The 19607-nt window shown below is 43.3% G+C and overlaps 2 protein-coding genes across 2 annotated transcripts; both read left to right on the top strand.

The window, feature by feature from the left end:
• The first annotated feature begins 824 nt into the window (after positions 1-824).
• Positions 825-3828, top strand: LOC310640094 (uncharacterized protein). The gene is made up of 4 exons (XM_083362204.1): positions 825-902; positions 1764-1863; positions 3282-3622; positions 3690-3828. The coding sequence occupies exons 1-3, from the start codon at positions 867-869 to the stop codon at positions 3587-3589; spliced, it is 444 nt and encodes a 147-aa protein (XP_083218330.1). The 5' UTR covers positions 825-866; the 3' UTR covers positions 3590-3622; positions 3690-3828.
• A 562-nt stretch (positions 3829-4390) lies between these two features.
• On the top strand, positions 4391-19251 carry LOC310640312 (2-acylglycerol O-acyltransferase 2-A-like; the record flags this gene model as incomplete). The annotated part of the gene is made up of 6 exons (XM_083362527.1): positions 4391-4421; positions 6890-7068; positions 15826-16030; positions 16757-16931; positions 17273-17472; positions 19097-19251. The coding sequence occupies 6 exons, from the start codon at positions 4391-4393 to the stop codon at positions 19249-19251; spliced, it is 945 nt and encodes a 314-aa protein (XP_083218653.1).
• Between the last annotated feature and the right edge of the window lie 356 nt (positions 19252-19607).

Here is a 19607-nt window from a genome sequence, read left to right as displayed (position 1 = left end):
CACCTCAAAAGTAAACTACTTTTTGCTTTTACAACTCAGTGTACTCTTGTGGTTACTGTGTGACTCTTACTGCTCTCAGTACCCTTCCTTGTCTGTGCAACTCTTTGGTAGCACAAGGAGACCTCTGCACAACAAATTCTTTAACAGCCAAGTTTGAAGACCCCTGGTTTAAAAGTTCTAATCAAGTTGTTTAAGAAAAAGAATCTGCAAGTGACAAATCAAACAGGAAACAATTCCTCCTATCCCAGTGGCTGCCAGACTGTTTCTTTCTTCAGCCCTGTTCTGTATCGCTCCTTTTTTTATAGGGGTGGGGAGTAAAAATAGGTTTTTCAGTTCACAAAAGGATTTAGAGCCTGAACTGGACAAGAATTGGAAGAAAATGAAGAATGTATATCTTATCTTGTATTTCACATTATATCATATTAGCTGATCTCTTACCTTATACCTTTATCTGATATCTTCCTCTTATATCTCTTATATAACTTATACTATGTATCTTGTATATATCATATTAAATCCTATGAGATCCTATATGTGTTATCCTCATCATCTTATTACTACTACTACTACTACTACGATTTCCAGGCGTCCCAACGAGCAGCCCCCTCCCATCCAGGGCTCTCTAACGCTCAGGATCTCCATAAAGAGGAAAGTTGAGCGAAATAATCGCCTGATCCTAGCAATCTGGGGGGGGAGGGGGGTTTCAGAGGTCCGGATCCTCCGCCTCCCAATCTCCCCTTCCCACCTTCCACCAGCGCCGGTCCCGCCCCGGGAAGCCCCACGGGGAAGGAGCCCCCGAAGAGATGCGCGGCATCCCTGAGTATTTGGCTGACGGTTCGTTGACAGACGTGGTAACGGAGACCTGCATGGATGAAGGACAGATAGCGGCCGTGTGCCGTGAGGTAAGACTTTTAATGAAGACTGGACAGCCTGTGTCCCTTTGGGTCAGGGGGTCAGAGACATTTCCTTCCCAGATTGCCCGATGGCCCCAACAGCGCCAGAGCTTCGAATGTACTGGAAAAGTGGGTTAAAAATTCAGTAAAAGTAGCCCAGTTGAACTGTATAGCCCGTATAATCATCCTTCCTTCCTTCCTTCCTTCCTTCCTTCCTTCCTTCCTTCCTTCCTTCCTTCCTTCCTTCCTTCCCACTGTCCTTTACTCCCTCTTTCCTTCCGTCCCTCCTTTCCTTCCTTCCTTCCCACTGTTTTACTCCTTCCTTCTATCCGTCCATCCATTCTGTCCTTCTTTCCTCCCTCCCTCCCTTTCTCCTTCCTTCCTTCCTCCCTCCCTTCCTCCCTCTTCCTTCCTTCCCAGTGTTTTACTTCTTCCTTCCATCCATCCATCCATTCTGCCCTTCCTTGTTTATTCCCTCCCTCCCTCTCTTTCTCCTTCCTTCCTTCCTCCCTTCCTTCCTTCCCACTCTCCTTACTCCTTCCTTCCTTCCATCCATCCATTCTGCCCTCCCTCCCTCCCTCCCTCCCTTCCTTCCTTTCTCCCTCCCTTCCCACTCTCCTTAGTCCTTCCTTCCTTCCTTCCTTCCTTCCTTCCTTCCTTCCTTCCTTCCTTCCTTCCTTCCTTCCTTCCTTCCTGTCCTGGCTGTTCTCCTGATGGCGGTCTCTTTGCTCTGTCCCCCAAGGTCATTCTCACATACCATTACCCCACCTCTGCCTTTCTGACACCAGCATCGTTAGGTGTGTGTCGGTACTGGGAAATGCGCAGACGCCCCACAGACGCTCATAGGCCTCCATCTCTGTTTCCCCACAGTGCCTTCAAGCGCTGGAATTCCTGCACTGCAACCAAGTCATCCATCGGGACATCAAAAGTGACAACATCCTGCTTGGAATGGACGGGTCTGTCAAGCTAAGTATGTGGTTGGATGGTCGGCGACAACTGTGGGTCAGGGGGATGCTTTGCCGGTGGGGAGATCCCCCTCCTAATGAAGGAATAATAGAAGCCTTTGATCCCAACGCTGGGATCTAATATTAAATTTCAGTGGGCAAAAGGTGAAAAAATATTCATTGTGTTCCTAGAGAGGTACCACATTAATTCTACATAGTTGGGAATCTGTTTGCCCCCTCTTTGGACAGTAAATTTTTTTTTCCTTTAGACTTTTAATCCATTTTTATTACTTTGTAAATAACTCAAGCCACTGGGTATACATAATACTTCTTCCTCCTTTTTCCCCACAACAACATCCCTGCAAAGTGGGCTGGGCTGGGAGAGAGGAACAAGCCCAAAGCCACCTAGTTGGCTTTCCTGCCTAAGGCGGGACTAGAACTCATAATCTCTTGGCGATTGGTCCAAAGTCAACCCAGTTGGTTTTCCTGCTTGGCAGCTGGCATGTACTTAGGACGGTTGCAGCGTCCCAGGGTCACGTGCTCCCTTTTTGCGACCCTCGGACAAGCAAAGTCAATGGGGGAAGCCAGTTTCACTGAACGACCGTCTTAATAATTTAACAGCTGCCGTGATTCACTTAACAGCAGTGGCAAGGAGGGTTGTAAAATGGAGCCAAACTCACAACATCTGGAAAACTGGGGTTCAGCTGAGGTTGTGAGGATTGCCTGTACGGTCTGTTTCCCTTTTTGCACAATTGTGATATTTAACCCTGACCAGGTTTTTGCTTCCTAAGACAGACCGTCAAGCAGAAACTTCCTAGGGATGGCGACATGTCAATCACAGCCACACTGGAAGGAAGACTTGCTAGCTGTTACTTCCTCCCTCTGGTGTCTTTTTCCCAAGGTGTGCAAGGGACAGGCTGGGGGACCACACACCCCACCCCCACCCCATTCTTCTCTTGCTTGGCAGTACATGCAGTCCACAACATAAGACCACAATTGGGCTCAAAATTCCTCTTGCTAAACGAGTCATTGAGTGAATTTTGCCTCATTTTATGACCTTTCTTGCCAGAATTGTTGTGAACCTTTGCAGTTGTTAACTTAATAACACGGTTCTTCAGTGGTTTCCCCCTTGACTTTGCTTGTCAGAAGGTCGCAAAATGGGGACACTGAAACCGTCATAAATATGAGTCAGTGGCCAAGCGTCCAAATCTGATCACGTGACCACGGGGGATGCTGCATCTATTGTCGTGTGTGGTCAGTAAACGAACGGTTGTAAATCCAGGACATTAATTTTTCTAATCTTCTGGAACGTTCTTCTGCAAGGTGAAGAAGGAAATAAACGTGGCAAAGGTTTCATGTGGGTTGTGGGGTTTTTTTTAGTTAGGACAAAGTGGTGTCTGGGTGTGTAAATGTCCCGCCTCTCCTTGCACAATTCTCTCTATAGCCCTCTGCAGAGTGCAAGGCATGGCCTTTCACCCACCACTGCTGGACGTCTTCGGATTGGGACACCAGGCAACCTGGAACGTTCCCTCGGGACAGAAGGACACGCCGGATGGAAAAAAAAATCGGCTTCAACGTTTCTGCCGTCTCCATAACAAGGCAGGCTCTAAAACCAGCATTCCAATATTTCAAATATTTGAGGATTCTGACCGTGGGAAGAAGCATTGGAAAAACGGGAGAGCTGGCTCAGCAGAAGACTCCGACCCAGGAGTGGCTCCTTCAAGGTGCTTTGGGCATAGGAGTCTGGTCTAGTGGTTAAGGTGCTCGTCTATCAATTGGGAGTCTGTGAGTTCTAGTCCCGCCTTAGGCATGGAAGCCGGCTGGGTGACTTTGGGCCAGTCACCAGGAGAAGGTGAGTTCTAGTCCTGCCTTCGGAGATAGGAAAGCCAATTGGGAGACTTTGAGCTAGTCCCTCTGTCTCCCAGCCTATCCCACCGCACAGAGTTGTGGTTCTGGGGTTGGCAGGGAAGAAGGAATATTATGCATGTTTGCCACTTTGTATTACTTATAAAGTAATAAAGCCAGGTTAAAAAAAATCTAATAAATCCATGAAGAGGGGTGCAGCGTGCTTTCCAATGCGCCGTTGGCGTCTTTACGAAGAGGAGAAGGTGCACCAGAAGGAAGATGGGTCCCTTCCAAAAGTTCTCGTGAACTTTTCTGCTGCTTTTGGGTGAGGTGGTTGAGACACAACAGAGAAGCAAGAATTTATGACCCAGCCCTACACACTTAACCAGTCCAGTGTTCCAAAAAAGGGGCCGGGTTTCCTCCAGATTTCCACATTAATTACTGTAATTGCACCCAGCACTCTGTTCCTCCTGGACAGGCAGAGGCCACAGACTTTGCCCCTTCCTCCCGCGACCAGCGCCACAACACTGGGTCAGCGTCTTCAGTCCGAAGACAGTGGAACGGGCTCGGCTGCTAGGATGAAGATTCAATTTGCTCCTTGCCACATCCCGTGGGAGAGACGGCTTCAGATGGCTGCTGTCTTCTGTTCATTATGCATGGGTAAAAAAAGAGATGGTTACTCCTAATTAAGGGGACGTTTTTAAGGATATGGAGGTTGCGGGGGGGGTGCAGGAGGAAGGTACGGGGATATCTTTTTAGGCAGAGGTCCCCAACCTTTTGGGCACCAGGGACCGGTTCCGTGGAGAGGTTTTTCCGCAGACCGGAGGGTGCATGGATGCGGCTTTGCTTGTTTGTCCGGACCGGTTGCTGGCATGCCGCGGACCCATTTTAAGGGGTTGCCAGAAAAATCTCCACTGGTGGCTGCATTGCGCAACAAAACTGAGGGGTACATTTTGCAGAAATAAGACTCTTGAGATGGAGAGGGATCAGTTTTCCAAGCTCCCTCAGGCAGGGATCTGACTTTCTTTTTTGTTGGCCTCGACTTACAATTCATTTAGTGACCGATATTGCAACGGGGCTGGGAAAAAAGTGTCTTATAACTGTTTTTTTCAAGCTGACAACTGTCACAGCAGTCCCTCGGTCAGGTGATCAAAATTTCAAACACTTGGCAACCGACTCATATTTATGACAGTTGCAGTGTCCCCGGGGGGTGGTGTCAGGTGATCCCCTTTTGTGACCTTCTGACAAAGTCAACGGGGGAAGCCAGATCCACTTAACAACCGTGTGTCTAACTAAAACTGCAGTGGTTCATTTGTGGCAAGTAAGGAGTAAAACAGGGCAAAATTAACTTCACAGCTCTCTCGCTTCATTTTGAGTTCAATAGGGGTCGTAAGTCGAGGACTACCTTTATAACATATCCTGGATGAAGCTAATGAAGGAGAGACGCAATCTGGGATGAAGGAGGAATTTTCTGACAGTGAGAACAATGAATCAGCAGAGTGACTTTTCTCCAGAAATTGTGGGGGGTCCTTCCGTGGAAGTTTTTAAGGAGAGATTGGACAGTGTTTATCTGGAATGGTATAAAAACTAGACTTTCTTGTTTTTCCTTTGAAGATGTTTTGCTTCTCATCCGAGAAGCTTCTTCAGGTTCTGACCGGATGGTAGGGAATGGAAGGATTTATATTTCTTGCAGAAAAAAGCTGGTCATTTGCATCCTTTTAGAGAGTTGCTGAGGCCATTCGGAGGTTTATCTGTACCCTCAGGGACACCTGAGTGGTGCAAATGGGTGTGGAGCCTTCTTGGAACTGCTGAAAGGATTTTGCTGTAGACTGGAGAGAGATAGAATCCCACCCCTGGTTCTCCTGCTTGAGCAGGGGGTGGACTAGAAGAACACCAAGGTCCCTTCCTGCTCTATTCTATCTATCCAGAAGGTGTGCACACTGGTCTGTTCTTATGGTGACTGGTTGTGTGTGGCTTTTAGTTGTTAAGTAGGGTCTTGGTGGCCAGCTATTAAGTTGTTAATTGCCACGCCCTTGGCTCCTAAGTACCTGGTAGGCGGGTAATAAATCAGCACGCCTATTGGCTGAGAAGGGTCCCGTTTCTCAGGCTTCAATAATTTCTCTGGCTATTTTTGTCCCTGCTTGGCCGACAATCTTAATAGATGTGAAATTGAATGCATGTCCTTGTTCATTGCAGTGTGAGACTTCCAATGACTCTGGGTCTCTTCATCTAACCCAGGGGTAGGCAACCTTGGCTCTTTTATGACTCATGGATTTCAACTCCCAGAATTCCTGAGCCACTACATTCAAGTTTCACCCACCTCCAAACAATCTTTGTAGTTCACTAACATTTGATCTACGTTTGGGAGAGACCAACACAGGATTGCATAACTGTCCAATATCTTAAAAAACCACCTTTCCACGCTTCAGTTACAGACTAGGTGAAACTTAGTCTGTTACAGCAGTAACTGCAAGAGGAATCTCGGAGTCTTAGTGGACCATCCCTTAAATATGAGCCAGTCATGTGTTGCAGCTGCCAAAAAGGCCAATACTTTCCTACAGTACACTAACAGAGGGATCGAATCAAGATCATGTGAAGCGTTAATACTACTTTTTAATGCCTTGGTAAGGCCACTCTTGGAATACGGCATCCAGTTTTGGTCACCATGATGTAAAAAAGATGTTGAGACTCTAGAAGGAGTGCAGAGAAGAGCAACAAAGATGACCAGGGGACTGGAGGCTAAAACTTATCAGGAACGTTTGCTGGAATTGGGCATGTCTAGTTTAATGAAGAGAAGGGCGAGGGGGGACAGGATAGCTGATGTTCCAATATCTCAAGGGCTGCCCCAAAGAAGAGGGAGTCAAGCTGTTCTCCAAAGCGCCTGAAGACAGGACAAGAAGCAATGAATGGAAACTGAACAAAGGGAGAAGCAACCTCGAACTAAGGAGAAATTTCCTGACAGTGAGGACAATTAACCAGTGGGACAGCTTCCCTCCAGAAGTTGCGGGCACTCCATCACTGGAGGCTTTTAAGAAGAGACTGGACAGTCGCTTGTCTGAGATGGCGTAAGGTTTCCTGCTGGAGCAGGAGGCTGGACTAGAAGACCTCCAAGGTCCCTTCCAGCTCTGTTATTCTGTTATTCCCGATTAGGGAACCAAACGTGTTAATGTGAAAGACCCCTAACAGTTCTCCCTTCTTTTCCTCCAGGTCCGTGCTTCGTTGCCATCTTCATCCTTCTCCTCTTCACGCGCTTCTGGCTGATCAGCGCCCTCTATGCTGCCTGGTGGGCGTTTGACTGGGACACACCGAGCAAAGGGGGGCGGCGTGTCCACTGGATGCGGAACTGGGTCATCTGCCGATACGTGAAAGACTATTTCCCGATTGCGGTACGTGTCCCCCTAGAGGGAAGGAGTAGAATGGCGCGGGAGAAAGACCTTGGGAGACGGGGACAAAGAGATGCTGCCTAGGGGACAAGCGGAGAAGATGCAGCACAGCCCCTAGCTGCATAATGGTGTGGAGAAGGAGGCTGTCAAGGAGATCAGCCTTGGTGGAGCAGTGGGCTAATGCCTCCCTAAGTAACACCAGCTGCCTGCAATTAGTGCATGTTCGAGGCCCACCAGGCTCAAGGTTGACTCAGCCTTCCCTCCTTCCCAGGTAGGTAAAATGAGGACCCAGATTGTTGGGGGCAATTAAGCTGACTTTGTAATAATGCCGCTTGGGGTTGTGTGTGAAAGCCCTAATAAGCAGGCATATGCATAGAATGAAGGCTACTGCTAAGCTTGTAAGCCGCCCTGAGTCTTCGGAGAAGGGCGGGATATAAATGAGATTAAAATAAAATAAATAAATAAATAAATGACGGGAGATTGATACAAGGAGTCCTTGACTTGCAACCGTTCATTTAGTGACCGTTTGAGGTTACAACGGGCGTGAAAAAAGTGACCTGTGAGCGTTTCACACAGATGCTGCAGCATCCCCGAGGTGATCTGATTGAAATTCAGATGCTTTGCAACTGCCATGTATGTAGGACAGTTGCAGTGTTTCCTTTTGCAACCTTCTGAAAAGCAACATCAATGGGGGAAGCCAGGTTCACTTAAGAACCATGTTACTAACTCGCCTGTAGTGATTTACTTAACAACTATGACAAGAAAGGTCACAAAATCGGGTAAAACTCACTTAATTACTGATAAATGATGGTTGTATTTTATGGTTACGATCATGATTTATCGCTTGTTGCTTGCATGTACACTGAGAGATTCTGCAGTGGAGACAAATTCCTTGTGTGTCCAATCACACTTGGCGAATAAAAAATTCTCATCTCTTCTCCTTCTCCTCTTCTTCCCTTCCCTCCCCTCCCCTCTCATTCTCTTCCATTTCATTCTTTGCCATTATTCTGTGTTCTATTCTGTTCTGTTCTGTTCCAACACTGGAAGCTTTTAAGAAGAGATTGGACAACCTTTTGTCTGAAATGGTATAGGGTTTCCTGCCTGAGAAGGGGGTTGGACTAGAAGACCTCCAAGGTCCCTTCCAGCTCTATTATTCTATTCAGTTCTGTTCTGTTCCATTCTATTTCTATTTGATCCAGTGGTGGGATTGAAATATGTGAACAATCAGTTCTCTGTGTGGATGCCACTTCTGGAAGTCCATTCCAGGCCTGGGCAACAAAAAAGTAGCTACCGGTTCTGCTAAACTGGTGCGAACTGGCTGAATCCCACCACTGATTCCATTCCATTCCATTTCATATATTCTATTCTATTCTATTCTATTCTATTCTATTCTATTCTATTCTATTCTATTCTGTAATTCTATTCCTATTCTATTCTATTCCTATTCTATTCTTTATTCTATTCTGTTCTATTCTATTCTAAACTATTCTATTCTATTCTATTCTATTCTATTCTGTAATTCTATTCCTATTCTATTCTATTCTATTCTATTCTATTCCTATTCTATTCTTTATTCTATTCTGTTCTATTCTATTCTAAACTATTCTATTCTATTCTATTCTATTCTATTCTATTCCTATTCTATTCTTTATTCTATTCTGTTCTATTCTATTCTATTCTATTCTATTCTATTCTATTCTATTCTATTCTGTAATTCTATTCCTATTCCTATTCTATTCTATTCTATTCTATTCTATTCTATTCTATTCTGTTCTGTTCTGTTCTGTTCTGTTCTGTTCTGTTCTGTTCTGTTCTGTTCTATTCTATTCTATTCTATTCTATTCTATTTATCATGGTATAGATTTTCGTTTTGAGGAGGTAGTTCGATGACAGGCAGTGGGTGACTTGGCAAAGGAAAAGATTTATGGAGCTTAAATTTTGACAGTGGGCGTATCAGCGAAATTGCCCAATCGCTCATCTTAATTTCATTCCCACACAGAAAATCTTCTGCTGACAAAGCATGGCGGGTTGCCTTGCATAAAATTTCCCATCGTATTTTGACATTTTAATAAAAAGAATAACAATACAAGGGAACATTACAAGCTTTTGAAAGCTATGTGCCCAAAAAATTGGAAGGAAGCAAAAAAGGATATTTATATTATTGGTCACACAGCCAAGAGTTGGTATTTTATCTACCTTCTGGGTCCTTCTCAAGGACCTGAGAGAGGCAGAGGTTGATCTTTAATGCTGTTAAAGGTCTGGTTGAAGGATGTCAGCAGTTCCAGACCAAGCTGCCTTTTGCAATTGACCGATGGGGATATTGTCAATGCCGATGGTGTTCCAATGGTGAGACAGATGTTTTGGACTTGCACCCAAAGCTCCTATAACTATTGGTGCAACCTTTGCTTGCTTTTGCCACAGTTGTTTCTACTTCTATTTGCAGGTCCGATGTTATATGATCTCCAGTTCTTCCTCTACTGTTCTGCTCTCTCCAAGTACTGCCATGTCCACTATTCAGAATTTTTTTTCCTTCTATTCCAGGGGTGTCAAACTCAATTTCATTGAGGGCCGCATCAGCATTGCAGTTGCCCTCAAGGGGCTGGGTGGGTGTGGCCAGGGTGGGCGTGGCCTACTGGGTGGGCGTGGCTAGAGTGCATAAGGCCTACTGGGTGGGCGTGGCCAGCTCTACATCGTTGGCATCAAGGGTGCCTATGGGGGCCTGGGCAGGAGTGGGACAGATCTGAGGGTCTCTGGGCCAGGGCCAAGGCAGTCGGGGCTGATCCCTCACTGTTTCCAGGATGGCTTCGCGGGCCACATGAAACCACTTCGCGGGCCGCATCCGGCCCCCGGGCCTTGTGTTTGACATGTCTATTCTATTCTATTCTATTCTATTCTATTCTATTCTATTCTATTCTATTCTATTCTATTCTATTAATTAAAGGCATTTAATTAATTTAAAATGCCCTGGATAACTTCTTTCACTGGGGTAAATTGTGCCAAAGAGGAATGCTGCTATTTGAACAAAATGAGATAGATAGATAGATAGATACAGACAGATAGACACAGACAGACAGATAGATAGAGATAGAGATAGATATAGAGAGATAAAAATAGATAGATACAGTGCTTTTTTTCTAAAAAAAATATGTGCCGGAACTCCGAGGTGCTGTCACTGGGAACGATGCCAGTGTCTTGCTATGGCGTTGCTGCCCGTCCTTTGCATCCCCTCCCCTGCAGCTCGGAGCCACATGCTGCGGGGATTCCCCTCCCCAGAGCTGCCGTGGGGATTCCCCTCCCCGCAGTTGCCATGCCGTGGCCCATGCTGAGCCCCCACCCGGAGCTGCTCCGAACCCTGACCCAGAGCTGTGTTTCTCGTGGCAGTGGGCTCCGGTGCCAAACAGCCTCTTTCCAACCACATCCATAAAAATGTGTAACAAACGTTGGAATTCTCAAGGCCGTGTTTGGTATTTCCCAGCAATCTATTACTGGAAGGAAAAAGCAATCCCTGCTGCGTAACTGATCCCAGAGAAGCATTTGCATGTATGCAGGTATCCTTAGGGTGCCATAGTTATGGATGAGAAATATTGGTTGCAAAGTTGGCATTTCTGGATGTAATACAGATATTTTGGAGTTATTTTTGTTTCATTGCATGTTTGATATTTTTAAAAAGGCATATGCTTCTGACTACACTTATGCACATACAGTATGTAACATCTTTTGCTAGGATACATGCCCACTGCTTGTCCAGAATGTGAAAACTGAAAGATTGTGACTAAACAAAATTTTAATGTACAGATAATACCACCAGAAATTATTTTAGCCTTTTTAATAAATGCTATTATTGATGTTAGGTTCACCATGGAAAACATCATATATTGTTATGTATTTTGTTGTTGTTGTTAGTTGCGAAGTCGTGTCCGACCCATCGCGACCCTATGGACAATGTTCCTCCAGGCTTTCCTGTCCTCTACCATCTTCTGGAGTCCATTTAAGCTCACGCCTACTGCTTCAGTGACTCCATCCAGCCACCTCATTCTCTGTCGTCCCCTTCTTCTATTGCCCTCAACCTTTCCCAGCATTAGGCTCTTCTCCAGTGAGTCCTTCCTTCTCATTAGGTGGCCAAAGTATTTGAGTTTTAGCTTCAGGATCTGGCCTTCTAAAGAGCAGTCAGGGTTGATCTCCTCTAGGACTGACCGGTTTGATCGCCTTGCAGTCCAAGGAACTCGCAGGAGTCTTCTCCAGCACCATAGTTCAAAGGCTTCAATTCTTTGGCGCTCAGCCTTTCTTATGGTCCAACTTTCACTGCCATACATTGCAACTGGGAAGACCATAGCCTTGACTATACGCACTTTTGTTGGCAGGGTGATGTCTCTGCTTTTTAGTATGCTGTCTAAATTTGCCATGGCTTTCCTCCTGAGGAGCAAGCGTCTTTTAATTTCTTGACTACAGTCCCCATCTGCAGTGATCTTGGAGCCCAGGAAAATAAAATCTGTCACTACCTCCATTTCTTCCCCATCTATTTGCCAGGAATTGAGAGGGCCGGATGCCATGATCTTGGTTTTCTTAATGTTTAGTTTCAACCCAGGTTTTGCACTCTCATTCTTCACCCGCAACAAGAGGCTCTTTAGTTCTTCTTCACTTTCTGCCATTAGAGTGGTATCATCTGCATATCTTAGGTTGTTGATGTTTCTTCCGGCAATCTTAATTCCAACTTTTGATTCATCTAGCCCTGCCTTTCTCATGATGTGCTCTGCATATAAGTTAAATAGGCAAGGCGACAGTATACAGCCTTGCCGGACTCCTTTCCCAATTTTGAACCAATCAGTGGTTCCGTGTCCAGTTCTCACTGTTGCTTCTTGGCCCGCATATAGGTTTCTCAAGAGACAAATAAGATGGTCTGGTATGCCCATCTCTTTAAGAACTTGCCACAGTTTGTTATGATCCACACAATCAAAGGCTTTAGCATAGTCAATGAAGCAGAAGTAGATGTTTTTCTGGAACTCTCTAGCTTTCTCCATGATCCAGCGTATGTTAGCAATTTGATCTCTAGTTCCTCTGCCTCTTCGAAATCCTGCCTGTACTTCTGGTAGTTCTCGATCCACATACTGCTGGAGTCTAGCTTGTAGAATTTTAAGCATAACTTATGTATATACTATTTTAATTTAATTTAATTTTAAGCATAACTTATGTATATACTAGGTTAATTATTTAAAGACTGAAGTGCAACATAACTAGATTCTAAATAATCTATTTTTCAAAACACACAACAGTCCAAACAGTAAAAGTAAAGTCCAAATTAAGAATATTTCATTCTTAAGAATTGTTTAACCTAAAGTGGTTTAGTTGTAATAGATGGTTATAGATTCAAAATAGTTTTCAAGACTGTACAAAAGATACTATTTTTTCTCTAGCATCAGCTAAATTAGACATATTACATTGAGAAAAATGTTTCTCATTTCTTTCCTGTTACCTTTATTGATTTCATTGCAGAGATGTTAACATAGGAAATAGATTATTTTGTTATCTAATTTTACTTTCCAAAATAATAATAATAATAATAATAATAATAATAATAATAATAATAATAATAATAATAATAATAATAATAATAAAATTTAATTTCTATACCACCGTTCTCCCGAAGGACTCAGGGCGGTGTACAGGGCAAATACAATAAAAATACAGTGTACAAAAGTTAAGATAGAATTAAATTAAATTAAAAGACAGAAGCAGATGAAAAATGTGAGGTTCTTTCCTGTTGGCTTTTTTGAATTAGCTGTTTTAGATTCTAAAAGTTTAGTTCCCAAAGAAGTAACCTTGTAAATAATTTTAATGTCCTCCTCTAGTGCAAGGTAGGCAACCTTGGCTCTTCTATGACTCAAGGACTTCAATTCCCAGAATTCCTGAGCTGACATGGCTCAGCTTGGAAACCTCTCTTTCCCCTCAGTGTGGCTGGCTCAAGATTTCTGGGAGTTGAAGTTCACGAGTCATAAAAAAGGGCCAAGATTGCCTACTTTTTTTTTTTTGCAAAAAAAAAAAAAAAGGTGCCGGAACACTGTTCTGAGCGTTCTATGAGGAAAAAAAGCCCTGGATAGCTATAGCTATAGATGATAGATAGATAGGTATAGATAGATATAGATAGATAAATATAGAGACAGAAAGACACAGACAGACAGATAGATAGATATAGAGATAGATGATAGATATAGACAGACACAGACAGACAGACAGATACAGAGAGACAGACAGATAGATAGATAGATACAGTAGATAGAGATAGATGGATGTAGATAGATAGATAGATAGATAGATAGATAGATAGATAGATAGATAGATATAGATGGATGAATGGATAAATATAGAGACAGACAAGATAGAGATAGATGATGAATAGATAGAGACAGACAGATACACACAGACAGATATAGAGATAGAGATAGATAGATAGATAGATAGAGAGAGAGAGAGAGAGAGAGAGAGAGAGAGAGAGAGAGAGATGAATGGATAAATATAGACACACAGACAGAGAGATAGGCATGAAAGCCAACTGGGAACTTTGGGCCAATCACCAGGAGACGCTGAGATCAAGTCCTGCCTTAGGCATTGTTTAAAGAAAAATCTTCATCAGGGTTCACTCCAAGCCGGTAATAAATAAAATGGAGGCTGCCTCTGACAGAAGGTACTTGTTTGTTGAAGAGCAGAACCACAACGGCATGTAGAACTGGGGCAGCTGACCACTTGTTGGGAGTGGTGGGTTTTTATCCCTTCTTGGGCTTTTGTGTTTGGACTCGTTCTTGTTCCTGTGGCATGAACTTTGACCTGAGGTCGTGTGCCCTTTTGGTATCCTGACGGTGGCGGGTTAATCCTATTACGTCCTAAAGGTCATATCCTGCTCCCCTGGGGTTGTGGCTGATAGCTATGTCCTGTGTTGGATTTTGGGGTGAGGGGTTGCTGGTTCTAGGGGTCTTTTTCTAATCCCATCAGCTCCAAGCTTCCCGGCTCCAGTCTTTCTGAAAGGATTATCAAATCTGCATTTCTACAGAGCTGGTTTCTGCTTGGGGCAGAGAGACTTGTGGGGGAGTTGTTTCTGCCTAAGATTTTCTCCATTATTCCTTTGGGGAAATAAAATATTCTGCCTTTTTAATATTCCCCAAAATATTTCTTTCTCTGGGGAGAAAGTTGGCTGGGTGACTTTGGTCCTCTCTCTCTCTCTCTCTCTCTCTCTCTCTCTCTCTCTCTCTCTCTCTCTCTCTCTCTCTCTCTCTCTCTCTCTCAGCCCATCCTACCTTACAGGGTTGTTGTTGTGGGGAAAATAGAAGGAGGAAAGTGGGTTGGATGTGTGGATATTTTTTTGCCCCAAATAATGGAATTGGATTGGATCGGATTGAACTGAATCCTTTATTTCGCCAAGTTTGATTAGACACACAAGGAATTTGTCTCCGGTGAGAAAACACTCAGAGTACATGCAAAGCAACAGAATCCTTATCATCATCATCATCATCATCATCATCATCATCATCACACCAATAAAAGGGGGAGGGGAAGTAATTAAGGCTGGATATAAATAAAATAAATAAATAAGAAATGGAACAAGTATTTATTTATTTAGCGTATGGCTGGTCATGCACAGAATTAAAAGCATACAAGTTAGAACAGTTAAAACAATTTTTTTTTAAAAAAAGAAGCAATTATAAAACCTACTGTAAGAGGAAAACAGAAATAACATTTCAGAGTTTAATGTCGAGTTTGGAGATCCAGTCAGTAGCTGCCGTTGTTACGCAGAGGAAGTCCTTAAAATCTGGGTATCTTCTATTAGTGCATTCCCTCACTATATGTTGGTTAGTCTGTCGGGGAGCCCCGCAATCACATTGTGCTGAAGGTGTCTTTCCCCATTTATACAGATAATTGGCACACACCCCATGAGTCGTTCTAATTCTATTGTATGTCACCCATATGTGTCGGGGTGGATTAAATCCTGGAGGTATACTCTTAGGATTAATATGCCCAGAAATATCTTGGGAGGTATAGCTACTCCATGCTTCCATCCACTTTTGTATAGTGCTCTGATGTTCGGCCAGCAGCTTAAGCGCTGTGAGGAGTGATGGATTTCTTGACTTTAATCGACATCTTAAGAGATCAGAGGTATAGGCATGAATGGGTAGAGAGGAGTTTAGCAGGATCTTACTATACTCCCAAATTAGAGCTTCTTGTCATCGTAAGCGTGGGGGAACTATGTGGCTAAGAACTGGTAGCCAGTGAACAGGTGTAGATTTTATGCACCCAGTAATTAATCTCATTGTATGGTTGAGTTGAACATCAACAAGTCTTCTATGTGAGCTGTTTATCCATACAGGTGCACAGTATTCCACTACAGAGTAGCAAAGCCCAAGGGCAAGAGTTGGAGCTGAAGCTCCCCAAGTTGTTCCGCATAGTTTTTGCAGAATGTTGTTTCTGCCGTTAACCTTGGCAGCCATATTCTGAATATGTTTTTTTAAAAGACAGGGTCCTGTCTAAGGTGACCCCCAGGTATTTTGGAGTTGCCTCATATGGGAGCAATTTGTTATTTAGGTATACATTGAGTTCTCTTTTTGCCAGTTTATTATTAAGGTGGAAACATGATGTGACTGTCTTACTTACTCTTGGGATTAACCTCCATTGGTGGAAGTGTGTGCTCAGAGTTGTAAGGTTGGCTGTAAGTACACCTTCTTTAACTTCGATGTCCTTGTGGAACAAGTATCCTAAATGTCTTTGGTCTTCCAGCTGGTGAAGACGGCAGATTTGGATCCATCCAAGAACTACATCTTCGGCCTTCACCCTCACGGCATCTTGGTGGCTGGAGCCTCCATTAATTTCTGCACCGAAGCCACCGGTTTTTCCAAGCAGTTCCCAGGGCTGAAGCCTCACCCGATGGTGTTGAATATTTTTTTCCGAGTCCCCGTTTTCCGGGATTACTTGATGAGTGGAGGTAAGCCGAGTTGGAAGGGATTTCTGATTCATTGGGAAACTTTTGAAAGAGCAAAATCAATCAATCAATCAATCAATCAATCAATCAATCAATCAATCAGAATAGAGCTGGAAGGGACCGTGGAGGTCTTCTAGTCCAACCCCCTGCTCAAACATGAGACCCTGTATCATTTCAGACAAATGGCTGTCCAGTCCATTCTTAAAAACCTCCAGTGTTGGGAGCACCCACAATTTCTGATGGCAAGCGGTTACACTGGTTGATTGTTCTCTCTGTTAGGAAATTTCTCCTTAATTCCAGGTTGCTTCTCTCTTTGATTAGTTCCACCCGTTGCTTTTTGTCGTTGTCTTCTGCTGCTTTGGAAAATAAATTGACCCCCTCCTCTTCTTGGTGGCAGCCCCTCAAATACTCCATCTCTGCTATCAGGACTCTCTTATTTCTTCTTTTCCCTAGACTAGCCAAACTCAAGTCCTGCAACCGTTCTTCATACGCTTTAGCCTCCAGGCCTTCAATCGTCTTAGTTGCTCTTCTCTGCACTTTGTCCAAAGTCTCAACATCTTCAGACTGAAATAGCACGGTCTCCCGCTTGAGCAGGGGGCTGGACTAGAAGACCTCCAAGGTCCCTTCCAGCTCTGTTATTCTCTGTTAAGACTATGTAATGGGTGTGTGTGTGTGTGTGTGTTGTACAGGGCTTTAATATTCTTCTTTTTCCTTCTTTGCTTCACCCAGGTTGCATTCCCTCGGATAGGGAATCTGCTTCCTATGTCTTGAGGAAGATGGAAGGTGGGAATATCATAATCATAGTTGTGGGAGGAATCCGGGAAGCCCTAGACGCCCGTCCTGGAGCTTACACCCTCGTGTTAGAGAACCGCAAGGGCTTTGTTCGGCTGGCCATAGAGAATGGGTGAGTAGGAGCAGCTTCTGGGGGGTCCTGAACTTCTTGTACAATGTACATCACATGCAGCGGTGGGATTCAGCCGGTTTGCACCACTTCAGCAGAACCGGTAGCTAATTCTTTGTTGCCCAGGCCCAGAATAGACTTCTGGAAGCAGCATCCATGCAGAGAACCGGTTGGTCACAGATTTGAATCCCACCACCGATCTCACAAAGTATTACCATGTTTCCCTTAAACGTGCAAAGGTTGAGAAAGAGGGCTGGGATCCATTATTTGCAGCCACCCAGCCTTCCTCAGTTATCTCAACCGGTTTGGTTCCGTCTCTCCTTCTGCTTCCGCTCTGTTCCCAGCACACCGCTTGTCCCCGTCTTCTCTTTCGGAGAGAACGAGCTGTATGATCAGGTCAAAAACCCCAAAGGATCCTGGCTGAGGTGGACACAAGACAGTTTGCAGAACATCATGGGAATCTCCCTGCCTCTCTTCCACGCCAGAGGGATCTTCCAATACACCTTTGGGTTGATTCCATACCGGAAGCCGATCTTCACTGTGGGTAAGTCCGTGTTTCTCCCCTGGCCTCCAGAAATGAAAGACAGGTAAAACGAGGAGGGATCTGCTGGACGCGTTCTTCCTTCTTTGAGGATTGTTCGAGGTTTCCTCTTATTAGCCTTCCCAGGTAGGCGAGAGAGGAAGCACAACCGGATCTGCTAAGGAGACATTACACAAAGTCCTCGACTTATAAACATTAAAGGTTAAATTGGAATATCGATGAGAAATTAAAAATTGAGTAAAAATTAATAACAGGATAGGGATTGTTTATGACGATTGAATGTAATTAAGATAAGGTAAAAATGTTGATATGTTTTTAATTGAGTTGATATAATTAGTAATAAAAAACACAAGTTCTAAACTACCATGGGTATGTTTTTTATATTATTTTTATCATATAAATTATATTACAATTATAATATAAACTATATTATTATAAAATATTTTATAATATATATTTATTATTTTTGCAATTTTCAAATTTTAATTTCAATGTAGACGTTAGTATTATCAATCAGAAGCAAGTGAGTATAAAGATTACAGTCATCAAATATGAATGGAATCTTTCAAATGACTTTTAACAGAACTACAGAAGAGTCATAGTTTCCACAGGCTAAAGAATATTTAGATTCAAGCCAAAATAAATCTATTAGGCTGCTGGATAGGGATTGTTTATGACGATTGAATGTAATTAAGATAAGCTAAAAATGTTGATAAATGTACTAATGATGTTGATATAATTAGAAATGTGCTAACTCGAATACAAGACAGTAAATGTTAAGGGGAAAAAGAGAAGAAATATCTGATGTTGTAACCTGAGATTTGCACTAAGATTTTGCTATGGAACTATTTATTAGCCCAGTCACCGCGTTGCTTTTTAAATATCCAAATGTAAAATTGGAACATTAATAAAATATTTTTTAAAAAAGAAAAAGAAAAAAAGAAAGTCGACTTATGACAATTGTGCCCAACTTTTCTGTGGCTGGGAAATTTGTGAAGTGAGTGATGTCCCATTTTACAACATTTCCTACCACGCTCTTTAAGTGGATCGCTGCAATTGCTAAGTTAAATCAAATGGTTGTTAAGTGGATCTGGCTTCCCTCTTGACTTTGCGTGTCACAAGGTCGCAAAAGGGGATCACGCGTGACCCCAGGACGCTGCAACCATTGTAAGTACACGCCAGTTGCCAATCCTCTGAAGTTTGACCACTTGACCCTGGGGAGGCTGCAACGGTCGTAAGAGTGAAAAGTGGTCATAAGTCACTTTTTTCAGTGCCGTTGTAACTTTGAACGGTCACTAAACGAACTGTTGTAAGTCAAGGACTAGCTGTAGTGCATTTTAAACAATGTCTCTACATTGCCTATAGTCGCTTTTGGTGAAATAGGTGGCACACAAGTTTAAATAAAATAAAATAATAAAATGAAGTAATAAAATAAAATAAAAAAGTCGTCAAATAAAATAAAGAATAGAGTAGAATAGAATAGAATAATAAAATAAAATCAAGTCAGATGAAGAATAGAATAGAAATAACAGAATAGAATAGAATAGAATAGAATAGATTAAATTAAATTAAATTACATTACATTACATTAAATTACATTAAATTAAATCCTTTTTGGTCCCTCCAGTGGGAAAACCCATTCAGGTGGGGAAGAAGCACAATCCCAGCCAAGACGAAGTTGATGAGCTGCATAAGAGATACTTGGAGGAGCTTTGCAAGCTCTTTGAGGAACATAAATTGAAGTACAACGTGCCGGAAGACACACATCTCTCTTTCATATGAGAAACCAAAACCCACAAACTTTGGCACCGGCGACAAGGATCTGAAAACATCGAAGCCGCAAGAGAAAAGCGAATCTTCCATGGAAACCCAGATATATATTCCTTTTGGGTCAACGGACAAATCGTTGGAAAAAAATAAAACCTCACACAGATTTGTCTTTATTTAGGATAACAGTCGTGAGACATTTATGGGCATAACAGTGAAAACATTTCACACGGCCCACAATGGAAGAAAGGATGGTGGAGTCAATGAAACCGGCAGAGATGGCAAAAATTGGCAGCTTTGGTTTTATTCAGGGTGATCAATGTGGCCCCTTTAGACCTGTGGACTTCAACTCCCAGAATTCCCGAGCCAGC

The sequence above is a fragment of the Vipera ursinii genome, assembly GCF_947247035.1.
Source record: "Vipera ursinii genome assembly, chromosome: 4".
NCBI classification, from domain to species: Eukaryota; Metazoa; Chordata; class Lepidosauria; order Squamata; family Viperidae; genus Vipera; species Vipera ursinii.
This window is presented reverse-complemented; position numbering and strand designations above follow the sequence as displayed.

Excerpts from the sequence above, each read along its gene's own strand:
- LOC310640094 (XM_083362204.1), top strand. The coding sequence starts at position 867 with ATGGATGAAGGACAGATAGCGGCCGTGTGCCGTGAG. Across the intron at positions 903-1,763 it reads TAGCGGCCGTGTGCCGTGAG|TGCCTTCAAGCGCTGGAATT; the intron begins GTAAGACTTTTA and ends GTTTCCCCACAG. Across the intron at positions 1,864-3,281 it reads GGACGGGTCTGTCAAGCTAA|CCCTCTGCAGAGTGCAAGGC; the intron begins GTATGTGGTTGG and ends TTCTCTCTATAG.